This window comes from Lycorma delicatula, chromosome 1 (genome assembly GCF_047948215.1).
Source record: "Lycorma delicatula isolate Av1 chromosome 1, ASM4794821v1, whole genome shotgun sequence".
Taxonomy (NCBI): Eukaryota; Metazoa; Arthropoda; class Insecta; order Hemiptera; family Fulgoridae; genus Lycorma; species Lycorma delicatula.
Window position 1 is genome coordinate 308,389,520 of NC_134455.1, and position 15,859 is coordinate 308,405,378.

A 15,859-nucleotide genomic window follows, 5' to 3' on the forward strand; every position below is an offset into this window, starting at 1 on the left:
AACCCAGGTTTGGTCATCACCACTGTTCACTGAAAACAAAGTATACTAAAAAATAAAAAAAATCATACTGATATAACATTTCACAGGATGATAATTCACTAACCCAGATAAATTTCTTATAAGATTTTTAACTGATGGAGAAATGTTTCATTTTATGGTTTTATGGAATCACATGACAGTATATATATTCTACTATGTTAGTGTATGTACACATAAGCAAACAGATATGTAACCGCAGTAGTAACAAGCTCATTCATTATTCATGAGCGAGTCAAAATTCATTTATAAGTGATAAATTATCATATCTAATGATGTGGGAAAAAAAAAATTTTCCTTGAAATGTATATTAGTTCAAAATTTCAACAATTAAGAAAAAAAATAAAAGTTTTACTTTAATACTGGGCAATTAAAATAAAGTTGTTTTTTAACAGTTCAGATTTAACTTGAAAATAACTTACTTAATTTTATCTCTCAAACACTGTAACCCTACAACAATTGCATCAAGCCAATTAACTGTAATGCCAGAAGGCTGGATATCGGCAACTGCATTTAAAAGACTCCAGTTTGATTTAATAAACGGAGTAAGAACTTCAATGTTTTGAAAATTCATTCCATTATCTGCTAAATCATTCTCTGTTTTTTCTGAACCAGCAAAAATAACACTCAGCACATCATTAGAACTGGAAAACATCTGAAAAAAATTAGTAAAATATATTATTTTAATAAAAGTCCTCAGCACAATCTGTACTGTGCATCAAACCTGTAGTTTTTAACTCCTCTCAACCTGATAGACAAACAAATATATCTGATATTTGTCCCCCTCCTACTCTTGCAATTCTTCAGTGTTGTCTTGTACCTACTTTATAAAAACGCCATCATTTTCACAAACAAAAAATATCTGTTTAAATGGTGTACTAAAACATGCTTTTTAAACAGATATTTTTATTGAAAGGCATAAAGTATTATTTTCAAACATAATTATTTCATTTAGATACATCTGATTACTTATTACTTAGAAGAAGACTGACTGTTTATTTTTTTTCTCTTTTGCAAGACTTGGTAGTAAAGAAATTATTATCATGAAAACAATTACAAGGTACATGTATTATTGTTTTTATAATCATAACAATTTGTTAAATCAATTCATTTTTATTAATTTGAATTATCTATTATGATTTTTTTCTTATCATAACTAAATAATAACTCGAATAAAAAACATAAGTGGCATATTTTTTACATGTTAAAATGGAAAAAACTTTAGCAACAATTATAAAATTAATTAAAATTATTTTATTTATCTTCTAAAAAGAGATAAAGAAAGAAAAATATTGATTCAAGTAATCCTGTAATTTTAAATACATGTGACTTCTAACAAAAATTCAACTATAATGTAGCATGTTAGCCGTTTTGAGATATTGAGAAATAGCACACGTAAAAATTCTTACAAATATAATCTACTTACTCTAGAAAAAAGTATTACATACAAAATAAGTAAACTATAAATCACAAATACAATTTTGATTTTACTGTCAACTTTACAATAGGTAATAAAAAATAATATAAAATTAACAAGTGATTATAGCAGTGAGATAACAATTACAAAATCAATAATTAACTTTATTTGCTTCTAATATTTACAAAAAGAAACTAGCTTAAACTTCTATCAATGAATAACATCACCTTGTCCTCTGTTCTATATGAACTCACTGAACAGCTTCTTGTATTTAACCATAGACAAGAACATTATCCCAAAACAGAATACTCTAATGACACCCAACTGTTACAGAATACTCTTTGCTCATACGCTCGATTGTTACCACACACTCACCTCAAATCCTCTCGCACACTGTCCTCACAATTATTGCACATGGTTGTTGGTAGTATTTGTGCCTTTGGGCCTAGGGCTTGACCTGTAGCAACAGCAACCAACCCTATGCTTTTATTCATTCAAATGTATTGTCCAAAAATTCTACAATATTATAGAAATTCTTCTAGAAAGAATTTCCTTGTTTCTGGATTTTTCTTTTTCAATCTGTTTTTTAATCTACATTCTTCATTTCATTCCTCCTTCTTATTCTGGTACTTCCTATTACCAGAAGCTTCTCTAAATACAGATTTTATCAAATTCAATTTCATATAACTCACGTAATACTCAACATAAATTTATTTTAATTACATCAAATTACTCGTGGAAATGTTTTCTAAAATTTTCACTAAAATGGAATAAATTATAAGTAAATGTTAACTTAATATATGCAGCAACTACATTATAACAATAAAAATTTTCTTTCACATTTGTAATCCTGTTTCAGCTGATAAAGTTAACTATTCAATATGAAATTTTTCAACACACTTACTAACAGACCTTTATAAACAAAATTAATTTTTTTTTCGATGAAAATTGTAGGAGACGTGCATTTAATCACACATATCTTCAACTAAGTTTATACATTGCATTTTCAGTACATGAAATTTATTTTATCTGCTCCTTATTAAAACATCATAATTCTTGAATCTATTTTTAATTTTCCCAGAAAATTTAGAATGCATCCTAAAATATTTCGCTGTCAATACATGAATGGGATTTTATTTAATTCAGATTATTAACAGTCTACTGAACTTAATCATGAACCTTCTAAAACAAAGCAAAATAAAAGGTTTCTTCTTACAAAACAGTTCATTTCTACAACGTATTTAATGAATAATTCTATTTTTTAATGGTGGCACTCAGTAAATTTTCAAATTTCCATTTTTACTAGTTTATACCAGATATTTCAAGACCTGAAAAGAACCATTTTACTCTTTTGGGTTACATTAAATAATTACAGATGCTGTAGATTATACCACAGTAGAGTAGCTTCAGCTTTCCTATCGTACTTATTTTCAGGAGGTTTTGATTATGCCCTAACACCAAAAACTTGGATTAGGAATGGGGACATCATACATGGGCAATGGATATTTAACATATTTTAATTTATAAGCGTTCACTCGATCAATAATGACTTGTATCCTGATGAACACATGTTACAATATTAGTTTTTTATGCAGTATTCTCCCACCAAATGCTGGAAAAACTATGACTTTGTTTTCTGGAATGGGAGAATATTGGTGGGCTGCGATGCAAATTTTCATATGAACTATGCTCATCAAAATATACCAAAGTTTACTTACCTCTTCATTGCTCACCAACTAATAACCTAAAGAAACAAAATGTGAAAACAAAATCTACTTTCCAAAGCAAAAGTGAAAGTCTTAACAACACATTTTTGACAACCATGTTAGTACATTTATATCAGCGGTAAGGTTTTAGGATGTAGATTTATTCCAGAGTGATATTCAACCCTAAAATTACAAAACACATAATTTTAGAAAGCTTCAGGGAAGCCTTTTCATATCTTTTGATGACTGCTTTTCCGGGTGTGCTGATGATATTCAGGGGAATAATTTCCACATCTATAATGAATTTTTTGAGTGTGCTCACATTCCTGACTTAGCAAGGAATGTATTAACACTCATTAGAGATATATAATTATACAGGATTAGACAAATTTTGGGGAATGATCCACAAGGCTTTTGGATGAAGTTTTGGGGATTGATCCATCTATTAAATATCAATAACAATAATAATAATACCTATATAAAACAAACCAAACTAGCTACCCAAATAATTAAAAATATAAAGTTCTGAAATTTAAGTTACAAAGTTCTGAAACTAAGAATAAAAATAATTAAACTTACTTTGCGAAGCAATATTTTTATAATACAATTTTTTGCTTTAGAAAAGAAATCTGACTCATTATGTAACTTGGATTTAGATTCTATCACTGAACCACAGTGAAGAATAATAGCAATTGCTTCCTGGAAAAAGAAGAAAAAGATTATTACAAATATTTGTATTCACCAAACTCATCTTAAACGATCTGGTCAAATAACGTGATCAGATTATCATATCCACTTTGAGAATATAATAGAGAAAACTCGGACATGTAATAATGATTCAACAACTTAAATGTAATTTACATTAAGATGATTACATCTTAAAATGTTTACAAATGTAACAAGCATCATTAAACACTGATTGATTATATATTATAAATAGAGCACTGCAAATTATTAATCTTGTTTTAAGTGATTACTTGCAAGCTACTTCACCTCATATGATGTAATCCCCAATTAAACTAATTTCCCTAACATCAATTTCATATCGTCTTGTTCAATACCACCTTCCACTGTTCATGTAAATGTGTCACTTCTCTTATTCACATATGTGTCAGCTAGTTGTACCAAGAATCGGTATAATTTTTTTTATCAGTAGAAACAAAACATTAAAATCCTTATCGTATAATAAAACATTATTTATTTCTGCACAAAATTTTTATGTTTTATTTTTACTCTGATTACAATTACATAATCTTTCTTTTACATTGAGATGAGATGAAAGGAAAAAATTGGCAAATCATAGTTGAGAATTGAATATGGCCGGCCAACTGGTGAAGTAAGATTAGCATGCTGACTTCTACATGGTCCCGAGTTCAATTCCTGAAAAATACAGTATTTTCCCAACTACAATTTCATCCACTTCTTCCTCATTAAAATACATGCAAAAAAGTGACCTCACTTTTTCAATCAGATAAATCGGCAGTTGAAATTAAGGAAGTGTAGGTAACACAAACCCAGTTTCAAACAATGGTAGTGCAAAGCAGTGCAGAAGCAAACTACTATAAAATGATGTGTTGGGTGTGTGTGTATGTGTTACACATTACAGCCAATAGATGTTAGATACGTAGAGAGAAATATAACTTACAAAGAGTCATATCAGATCAACTTTATTTTCTCTACTCTGTATATCAGAACATCAGTTAACTGTTTTTGTAAATGGCCTGATATCTGAGAATATTGTGTTTAGAAAATAATACAAGAGTTTTAAATATTTTAACATGAATTGTTATATCAACTGATTTTATTTAATATGTCACATAAAATTAATAAAGTATAATTATTTTAAAACACTGAATTGATTAGAAATCATTTAGTAATTTATGATTTTATTTTATATTACAATTCCTTCTATTCACATTCAAATATGTTAGTCTCAACTTAACTTTATATGGATTTGAATACTAGATCATGGATACCAGTGTTCTTTGGTGGTTTGATTTCAATTAACCACACATTTCAGGAATGGTCGACCTGAGACTGTACAAGACTACATCTTATTTACATTTATACATATCATCCTCACTCATCCTGTGAAGTAATACCTTATAGTAGTTCTGGAGACTAAACAAAAGAAGAAAGAGTCTCAATGCAACTCTTTCTTACAAGCTACAACGTCAGATATCCGTTTTCTTTAATCATGATTTTATTACATAGAATATGAACAGTGATTTTTCAATAAAATACATTGATTTATTAACATTTGAACTGGAAGAACAACAATAGGTCTGTGAAAAAATTAATCTGTTTATATTTCTTTGGTCTAATTTGTTGTCAAAAAGACTCAACAAAATTTCATGATATCTAAAGATTACTTTTTACATTGATGAACTAATACAATATAACAAGGTAATAAGGGTTGTACTAAAACAATTACGTATAATCTGTCAGGTTGTATCCCAAAAGGGTTCTGGGAGGGGTCAATTTATTATTCTAAACTATTTTTATTTGCCTTTGTATACTGCTGCTTACAACCTTTTTGAATACTTTTATATCTTTTTTTTCAGTGTTTCAGGAAATTTAAATTATGGTACGGCATTAGCTCGTAACGTTCGATTGAAAATAATCTTTCTGAAAGTTCACCCCCTGACAAAAAACTGAGTTTATTCCTAAGAAAGTTACATAAGGATTGAGTACAGCAAGTATTAACAAGTACTATTCTTACAACATGAATTTTCAAAAAAAATGAATAAAATTTTTCTAGTTTTATACTCTAGTAATGAAAATACATGTTACTGATAATTCCAAAGAAAATTAAATATTGTGACTAATTTATAATGCAAACCTAAATACTAAAAAAAATACTCATAAAAAAATTACAAAAATAAAATAAAAATAATTGTAAACTACCAAAATATTTTACAAGATAATGCTAAAGTATGTTAAAACATTAAAAAAAATTCTTTAAACCAATTGTTCATGTTAAGATAGAACTTTGTGTTACTTAACTCAGTAACCACCCACACCATTTTCAATTTAATCATTAACCTACAATTATATAACCTACTAGCAGGCAATCCGTCGCAATTGCTAGATTTGAGTGTGTGTATATATATATATATATATATATATATATATATATATATATATATATAGATTTAATGAACACAATTGAAAGTTTGATAAAACATTAAAAAACCAAACATTACAGAACTTTACAAAATTTAATATTACCCTTTTTCCCAATCACATTTTTCCCCTTTCTTTTCTCTCTTTTCCCCTTTTCTCTTTAGGCCTTTTTCTTGAACTTTTGAAATATCACTTGAATGAACGTTCTTCTTTTTGTCCTTTTTCCCCATACATAAATCGGTCCAGTAGTTTTTTAGTCTATAGCGGACACACATACAAACATTGCCTTTTATATAAATATAAAAGAAGAAAAGAAAGTCTGTTTGAATATTTGTTTTTTTCAAAAATATCTCGACACTGGCACCATCTAACGAGTATAGTTTTTGCAAAAATGTTTCTTTTCACATAACTAATATATATCCTGAATATGAACCAAATTGGGCCACAAATACAATTTTTTTAAATATCTCAACCCCAGCACCACTTAACAGGTCCAAACTAATTCAGAAACCTTCGCGAGCGTGCATACAACTCACCAAAGTTTCATCACAATCTGATGAATGGTATAAGGAATGCATACGAGACAAACAAATATTCATTTTCATATATATATATATGATTTATTACTGGGAGGGAAAGACTGACTGGTGTGGTATCTGTTGAGAGCCAGACAAAAGAATAATTTCTGCAAGAGGGTAGCACCTCTTTCAGTAGCTGTTAAGGGCGCAGGTCAGGATGACTTAAACGACCATATCAACATCAGTCAATCTTCTGAGTACTGCGCAGCTGAAAGCAATGGAAAACCACAGCTGTTTTTTTTCTAAGAAGATGTAGTTGTCTGCATTTTCATGTTAACAAAGATGGAGGCACCTTCCTTAATAAAATATTGTGGAGGTAAACTAGTTCCCCATTCAGATCTCCAGGTGGGGACTGCTAAGGAAGGGGTCACCAGAAAATTAAAAAATAACATTCTACTACAAGTCGGAGCATGGAATGTTAGAAGTTTAAAAAAGGTTGGTAGGTTTGAAAATTTAAAGAGGGAAAAAGGTAGGTTAAATGTAGATGTAGTAGTTATTAGCGAGGTTCAGTGGGAACAGGAAAAAACTTTTGGTCAGTTGATTTTACAATAATTAACTCAGCATCAAATAACAGGCAGGCAGGAGTAGGTTTTGTAATGAACAAGACAGTAGGGAAGAAACTGGAGTAATTCAAAAAGCTTAGTGATATAATCATTGTAATCAGGATAAAACCAAAACCTCAACCGATAATGATTGTTAAAATCTATATACCTATAAGTGTCAATGATGATGATGATGAGGTAGAGTGTATATATGAAGAAATTGATAAAGCAATTAAACACATAAAAGGGAATGACAATTTAATAATACTTGAAGATTGGAATGCGAGCATCGGAAAAGGCAAGAAAGGAAATATTGTGGGTGAATACAGGCTGGGCAGAAGAAATGAAAGAGGAAACCAACTTACTGAGTTTTGTAAAATATAATTTAGTAATTGTCAACACCCAGTTTAAAAATCATAATAGAATATACACATAAAAAAAGCTGACCGATAATGCTAGGTATCAGAGAGATACCTCACGGTTAAACAAAGATATAGAAATCAATTCATCGACCGCAAAGCATATCCAGGAGCAGAGATTGATAGCGAACATAATTTAGTGATAATGAAATCTAGATTGTAGTTTAAAAACCTGAAGGAAAGGTGTTCAGATGAATTGGACATTGCAAGAGGTCTGAGTAAAAAAGATAAAGTAGAAAATGTGGAAGAATGGGAAAATGCTAAAAAGGAAAGTCTTAATAAATAAAAGCGAACCTTGGATACCAAATGATATATTGAAGCTGATGGATGAGTGCAGAAAGTATATAATGCTAGTGATAAAGGTAAAAGGAACTATCAACAAATAAGAAATACTATAAACAGGAAGTGCAAACTGGTGAAAGAAGAGTGGATTAAAGAAAAGTGTTCAGAAGTGGAAGGGGAAATGATCATTAATAGAATAAACAGAGCATACAGGAAAGTTAAAAATTTTGTGGTACATAGTTAAAATCTAAAAATGAGTTAATTAAAGATGGTACACCGATTTATAATATGAAAGAAAAGGTTGATAGGTGGGTGGAATATATTGAGTTATACAGAGGAAATGAATAAGAAACTGGTGTTATGTTGGAAGAAGAGGAAGTCAAAGCGGATGAAAACGGAGATCCAATACTGAGATCTGAATTTAACAGGGCATTAAAGGATTTGAATGGGAGAAAGGCTCCTAGGATAGATGGGATACCTGCAGAATTACTAAACAGTGCAGCTGAGGAAGAATAGATAGATTACACAACTGGTGTGTAATCTTTACAAAAAAGTGGAAGTTCTGTCAGACTTCAAAAAGTGTTACTGTCATGATACCAAGGAAGGCAGGAGCAAATAAATGTGAAGAATACATAACAATTAGCTTAACTACTCATGTATAAAAAAATTTAAGAATTCAGTACAGAAGAATTGAGAAGAGAGTGGAAGAAATGTTAGAAGACCAAGCTGGTTTCAGGAAAAAAATAGGGACAAGGGAAGCAATTTTAGTGCTGAGATTAATAGCAGAAGGAAGATTAAAGAAAAATAAACCAACATTCATGGCATTTATAGACTTAGAGAAGGCACTTGATAATGTAGACTGGAATAAAATTTTCATTGTTTAAAAAAAATTAGAGTTCAAGTGCAGAGATAGAGGAATAGTTGCTAACATTTACAGGAACAAAAAACCACAATAGTAATCACAGAGCATATGAAAGAAGCAGTAATAAAAACGGGAATCAGACAAGGATGTTCCCTATCACAGTTACTTTTTAATCTTTACAGAGAACTAGCAATTAATGATGTTAAAGAACAGCGTAGATCTGGAGTAACAGTGCAAGGTGAAAAGAAGATAAAGATGCTAAAATTTGCTGATGATACAGTAATTCTAGCTATGAGTAAAAACAATTTTTAAGAAACAATGAATGGCACGGATGAAGTCCTATGCAAGAACTACCACATGAAAATAAACAAAAACAAAAAGAAAGTAATAAAATATAGTAGATGGACCAGTGAATATAAAAGTAGGATGAGAAAAGACTATGGAGGTAGACAAATTTTGTTATTACAAGTAGAATTACTAAAGATAGAAAAAACAGGAACGATAAAAAATAATGAAGAGCACAGGCAAAACGAGCTTTCAGTCAGAAATATAATTTGCTAACATCAAAAATTAATTTAAACATCCGATGATGGTAAGTGAAACATGGACAATCAGAGTACCTGCGAAGAAAAGATTAGAAGCTTTTGAAATGTGGTGCTATAGGAGAATGTTAAAAATCAGATGGGTGGATAAACTGACAAATGAAGGGGTGTTTTGGCAAGTTGATGAAGAACGAGGAACTTAGAAAAATATAGCTAAAATAAGAGACAGACTTATGGGGCACGCCACATCTTAAGGCATCCTGGAATAGTTGCTTTGATATTGGAGGGGCAGGTAGATGGGAAAAATTGTGCAGGCAGGCAACGTTTGTTATATGTAGACAAATTGTTAGGGATGTAGGATGTAGCGGAAACACTTAAATTACTGACTGACACTAGGTAGGGAATCTTGGAAGAGCTGCATCAAACCAATCAAATGACAAAAAAAAATTATTTACTTTATTTCGATTAACAAATGTAAGACATGTTACGCCTAGCTGAGCCACATACATAACATGAAGGTAAAATTAATCCTCTACAAGTTTAAATCAGTAACATACAATATTATAGTTATTAACGTAAAGAAAATATTTATGTATTGCTCTATGCAGTGTTTGTAATAGGTGCTTTTAATGAAAAACATGGATAGAAAATATTAAAAGAAATTTGACTGGCACAATAGGCTGAAAATCACGAAATAAGGGGAAATCATAATTTACTTACAGGTTTGTCAGACATTTTTCAAACAAAATTAGTTCACAATGGGGCAGATATTTTTTTCTATATCAATTCAATATAATATAATATCATGTGAAAATCGCAACTAATAAAACATTTATAAATTTACTTCACGTAAATTCACATTCAAGTCCAACGGAAAACTAACAGCGCCACTAGAAAAGGTTATGTGCAACGCCGTTACCAACCGTAAACAGGAAAAGAGTAAATAAACTAATATCAAATTTAATAATATTACAAACATCTTTCAAAATCATTAAAAACTTGCTTTTTACTTTTTAGTCATACTTTAATCAAATTATTATCATACATTGCATGAATTTAATTAGAAGGTTAATTGGGATTTCAAAAAATAAAATCATATATTGAAATTTCTAATATATTTATAAAATATCAAACAAATTTTCAAGTATAGAAAGTACAGTTTTGCAGATTTTAAACGTTTTTACACCCGCACCCTTAATTTACCCCTGTACGGGGGATGTTTGCAAAACTAATGGTGGAATATTGTAGTCACCCGACCTTAATAACTGTGAAAAATTTCATCAATCGGCAATGTCAGGAAATATGTTAAATTAAGATTTGAGGTCAAACATGAAAAAATAAACTTTATGACTTAAAGAAAAGCAAGTAAAAAATATTCAGCGTGTACTAAATATATTGTAATCAAATTTCTGTGATAAAATACAAAGCTGAAGTGTCGTTTTATCGGCGAGCTAAGATAAAACTTCATGAAATTTCTAAAAAAAGAAAATTTCTAAAGGAAAAGGACAAACAAATATGAGTAAAGAAATCAACAAATAATTAGACAAAAACAATTTCTTTACAACACATGCGCCAGCAGCAATATGAAGTTATAAATGAACCCTACAACCAGGAGAAAGTAACCAAGGGAAGTAAAACAGAATAAACTGGCAAAAAAATAGCAATTAACAGAATAAATATCATTAAAAAATACTGTTCATATATGTACATCTTAAGTTTTTCAAGTAATTGAAGTACAAGTGTGAAAATGTCCCACCGAGAATAAACGGCGACTGAAAACTTATAAAATTCTGGCAAAATCCTAACAGATTTTAAAAACGTAAAAGTTCTACAATATTTCCAAAAATATTTTCGACAAAACTGTGGGCTCGTTTGAATCTCCATCTAAATACCGAATAACACATACTTTGTGGCTGAGTTTAAGTCCTAAGGCCGAAAATTACGAATTATGTATTACAGCACTTAAAAATTGACAACATTTTTATGGTTTTATATATATTACAGGATCGTACGTTATTGGCATCGGAATGTTTTTAAAACACTAAACTGCGCATCGCCTTTTCTGTGAAGTACATACTGTTGCTTGTTTCCTTTACTACTTGGAAACAAACTCAAATTCAGTCTGTACAAGTGACAAGGAGCATTAAATGATTGAATAAGCAACAGTTATCTTCTGGAGGACAAAGCGTCACCACTTTAGACATAAGAAATCAGTGTTAATGTAAGGGTATGGTTCCAAATGGACAGACATCACAGGCTTTTCTTCCCAAATCAGCTGATTTGGAAGTCAAAAGTTCCAGCGTTTAGGTCCTAGTAGTCAGTTATTTTTACACGGATTTGAAATTTGAATACTAGATCGTGAATACCAGTGATCTTTGGTGGTTGGGTTTTCAATTAACCACACATCTTAGGAATGGTCGAACTGAGGCTGTACAAGACTACACTCATACATATCATCCTCATTCACCTCAGAGCAATAATTACCGGAGGTTAACCAGGAAAAAGAAAGAAAGACATCACAGGCTTATGCTTGCAAGCGATACAAAAATACAGGCGTATGCTGTACTATCAGAGTGGTTTTAGTTAAACCTGTCAGACATATTCTTCTGACCTCCTAGCTACCAGTAAACAAGTCTGTTTTTTCTTTAAACTGCTGATTGTAAAAATCAGTAATGAATCTATCTTTAATGATACCTGGAAGCAACAAAGTTTTTCTTAAAATTAATAAATTTTCTTAAGTTCGATAATCATCTTAAATTATTTTCAATATCTGGAGAATCTAGTTAGCTGTTTTTTACATTCATTCTCTACTACCCTTTAGGGTATTCTTTTAACTGCAGCCACAATTTGTTGTTCGTTTACTTTTGAGATTATAATAAATGCTTTCCAATAAGAGAGTCATCTTACTCATTGGAAGAACTACAAGTGTTCACTAAATCCAAACCTGAAGTGAACTAAAGCTAGTACTATAAAATTTTATTCAACAAGATGCTGGTCTTGATTTCTACAGCAATATAGTCTCTTTAGTGAGATAAAGTTTATTCTTTATAATGATCACTACTCATTTTGCAACATGGCTCTCAATCACTGTTTCATAAAACATGTATGAGGGTAAGTTAATTATTATCTGCAACGTTCTTATAAATTTTATTGCAATACAAATAGGAAACTTACATGTACATCATTTTTTCAACATAATCCCCTTGCACTTCAACGCATTTGGTCCATCGTTGCACAAGCATCCTGATCCTCTCATAAAAGGTTTTTGGTTGAGCTGCGAGCCAGGAATGCACCGCTTCTTCACTGTTTTGTCTGAGGTAAATCGATGACCCTTAATGCCTCTTTGAGTGGACCAAACAAGTGGTAGTCAGAAGGGGCAAGATCAGGACTATACGAGGATGAGTCAGTACTTCAAAGTTGAGTTTCAGGAGTGTGGGCAGCAGTATGTGGACGGGCATTGATGTGCAACAACACAACATCTTTCGACAGCAGTCCTCGGCATTTGCTTCGAATTGCAGGCTTCAGCTTGGCAGTAAGCATCTCACTGTAATGTGCACCATTTATTGTCGTGCCCCTTTCCTCATAATGTTCCAGTACTGGGCCTTGTGAGTCCCAAAAAACCGTAAGCATCAGTTTTCCTGCGGATGGTTGGGTCTTGAACTTTTTTTTGCAGGGCGAATTTGCATGTTTCCATTCTATACTCTGCCATTTGCTCTCTGGCTCGTAATGATGGATCCATGTTTCGTCACCAGTGATGGTTCTGTCTAAGAAGGTGTCCCGTTCTTACCATAGCAATTCAAATGTTTTTGGCAGATGTCCAAGTGCGTTTGTTTATGCAACTGTGTAAGTTGTTTTGGGACCCATCTTGGACAGACTTTATGAAACCAAAGTCTGTTGTGGATGATTTCGTAGGCAGAACCGTGACTAATTTGCAGACAATTAAACCACGCATGCGTCATCTACGCAACACGACAGTACTACCAACATAAACAAAAATATAACTAAATTGCAGATAATAATTGACTTACCCATGTATAATCAGAGTAGCATGTATCTTTTATCTGTTCCGTGAAGATCGGGTGAAAGCAGTTTATCTTGACAGCTGTATTGACTGGATCATTATTTGAGTATCCTATGGGCTTGGAATCCAGTGAAAATGAACACAAGCAATGCATCTTGAGAGTAGGGATAGATATGTTTGAAATTATAGGATTCTTGAAGAGCACTTACAGAATCACACACAAGAACATGCCTTTACCACCAATTCACATTATCTTATTCAATTTTTTTTCCTAGATTTCTTTTTGGAATCAAATTAAAAGGGTAGAATTTTGACGTGAGAAACACTTTACAAAGATTAATTTCTGTGCAAGAAAATTAAAGGATATTAATGAATGTACTATGCATTTCAACAACATACTTACAAGGGTGTACTTGGCAAGGGCTTTTTAGTGATGTGTCCATCACGGGAAAAAGTGATGTTTCAATTTTCAGGAGATTTTGAGATCAATGGATGCAGTAAGGTCTGGATGACGTTACAGCATCATCTCTTTAATTTTTTATCATGTACATGACAATATTTTAACTTATTTGTAAATTGTAGATTAAACAATTTCTCAGAAACTAAAGATAAATCAAACTTTAGACCTAACCAGAGATACATTGGATTTGTGATTTATAAGCACCTTTTCTTTCTTTCTTTTTCCTGTTTAGCCTCCGGTAACTACAGTTTAGATAATTCTTCAGAGGATGAATGAGGATGATATGTATGAGTGTAAATGAAGTGTTAGTCTTATACATTCTCAGTTCGACCATTCCTGAGATGTGTGGTTAATTGAAACCCAACCACCAAAGAACACCGGTATCCACGATCTAGTATTCAAATCTATGTAAAAATATCTGGCTTTACTAGGACTTGAACGCTGTAACTCTCGACTTCCAAATCAGCTGATTTGGGAAGACGCGTTAACCACTAGACCAACCCGGTGGGTTGATTTATAAGCACCTGGATATGCAAAACCTGACTGCTAGTGTAAATTGGATTATTTGAATGTAATAAAAAAATTATAAGCAAGATACCTTCATGTTGTTTTCCAGCATTTTCAACAATTGAGAGAATTTTTTTGGAATTACTTGCCATGCTGATCAAATATGGTTACACTAGTATGACCTAGAGACCCAATAACAATACTTACAGCGACAGCTTTTGGATTCTCTATAGATGAAAATATTTTAGAACCAAAAGTCGGCAGAAAAGGTAACAGTTACAGTATTTTGGAAAAAAGAAGTAGTTTAACAAATTAAGTATTAAGATTAAAAAAAAAGAAATTCAGAGTCCTATTTTAAATTTTAATTTTATCAATATTAAAGATAAGTAAAGTATTAAAGTAGGCATTGAACAGAAAATTGTAAGGGATCATCAACCTTACTAATCAGAGCTTGGACCACCAAGATATATCTCCAAACATTAGTAATACTTGGAAAAAAAAAGAAACAGTAATTCAGAACTTATAGCACAGCAGAGTAATATTTATAATGATAAAAAATTATCAGTATAAAAAATTCTTCCCATATAAAGAACAGTCCATTGTATCATAAGCAGGCTTTTGAGAACTTTTTATTTTATCTTATTAAATTAAAACCATACTTGACATTCCTTCTGTATAACAATAAAGTGCACAAACCTTTAATATTTACCTTAAAGATACAAGTTATTGCATCTTCATTATATCACTGTTTTATCTTAAATTAATAAATTTATTTTTTAATGTAACTATATATTAGAACATCAATATATAAGTATAAGTATTGCTGGCAGAATCATTACATATGAGGTATAGATTTGGTCCCTTCAAAGCATATTACCATGAGTATGTAACTGTTACAAATCTAAAAATGTCTTTTACAGCCTTTTTGGGTATTATTATGAACTACCAAAAATTATCTTCAGTGTTTGAAATCCAGAATAATAAAACATACTTTACACAGGTTCATAATTAAGTTGTACAGAATAAAAGTAAAGAACACAAACATAAATGTTACTCATATCAGATAAATTAATATTTCAGTAGTAGTATGTATATATATACATATATAAATAATGAAAGGCCAAAAAGTGAATAAAAAGTCTTAAGAATTTGTTGAAAAGTTTGATACTGTAAAACTGAATTAAGTTTAAAGTGTGATAAAACAGACTAAGTTAAACATTGCAAATTATATTTGGAAGCACAAATGTTTATATCTATTAAATAGTTATTTATATTTATTATATAATAATATTGTAACTCATTTCATTTTAGTCTTTAATATTTACATATTGTATAAAATTTAAGCTGTTTTGTTGTACAAC

General features: G+C 30.8%; 1 protein-coding gene across 1 annotated transcript in view; it reads right to left on the reverse strand.

Moving 5' to 3' along the window:
- Ku80 (X-ray repair cross-complementing protein 5 Ku80) overlaps nt 1–10,405 on the reverse strand; it is an 81,545-nt gene extending 71,140 nt beyond the window's left edge. Inside the window, exons 1-3 of the mRNA XM_075381119.1 lie at nt 10,231–10,405; nt 3,739–3,858; nt 459–691 (exon numbers count right to left, since the gene is read on the reverse strand). Of these exons, the coding sequence (XP_075237234.1) occupies nt 459–691; nt 3,739–3,858; nt 10,231–10,245 (368 nt within the window). The 5' untranslated portion in view covers nt 10,246–10,405. The remainder of the gene's footprint in view (nt 1–458; nt 692–3,738; nt 3,859–10,230) is intronic.
- Nucleotides 10,406–15,859: the final 5,454 nt, after the last annotated feature.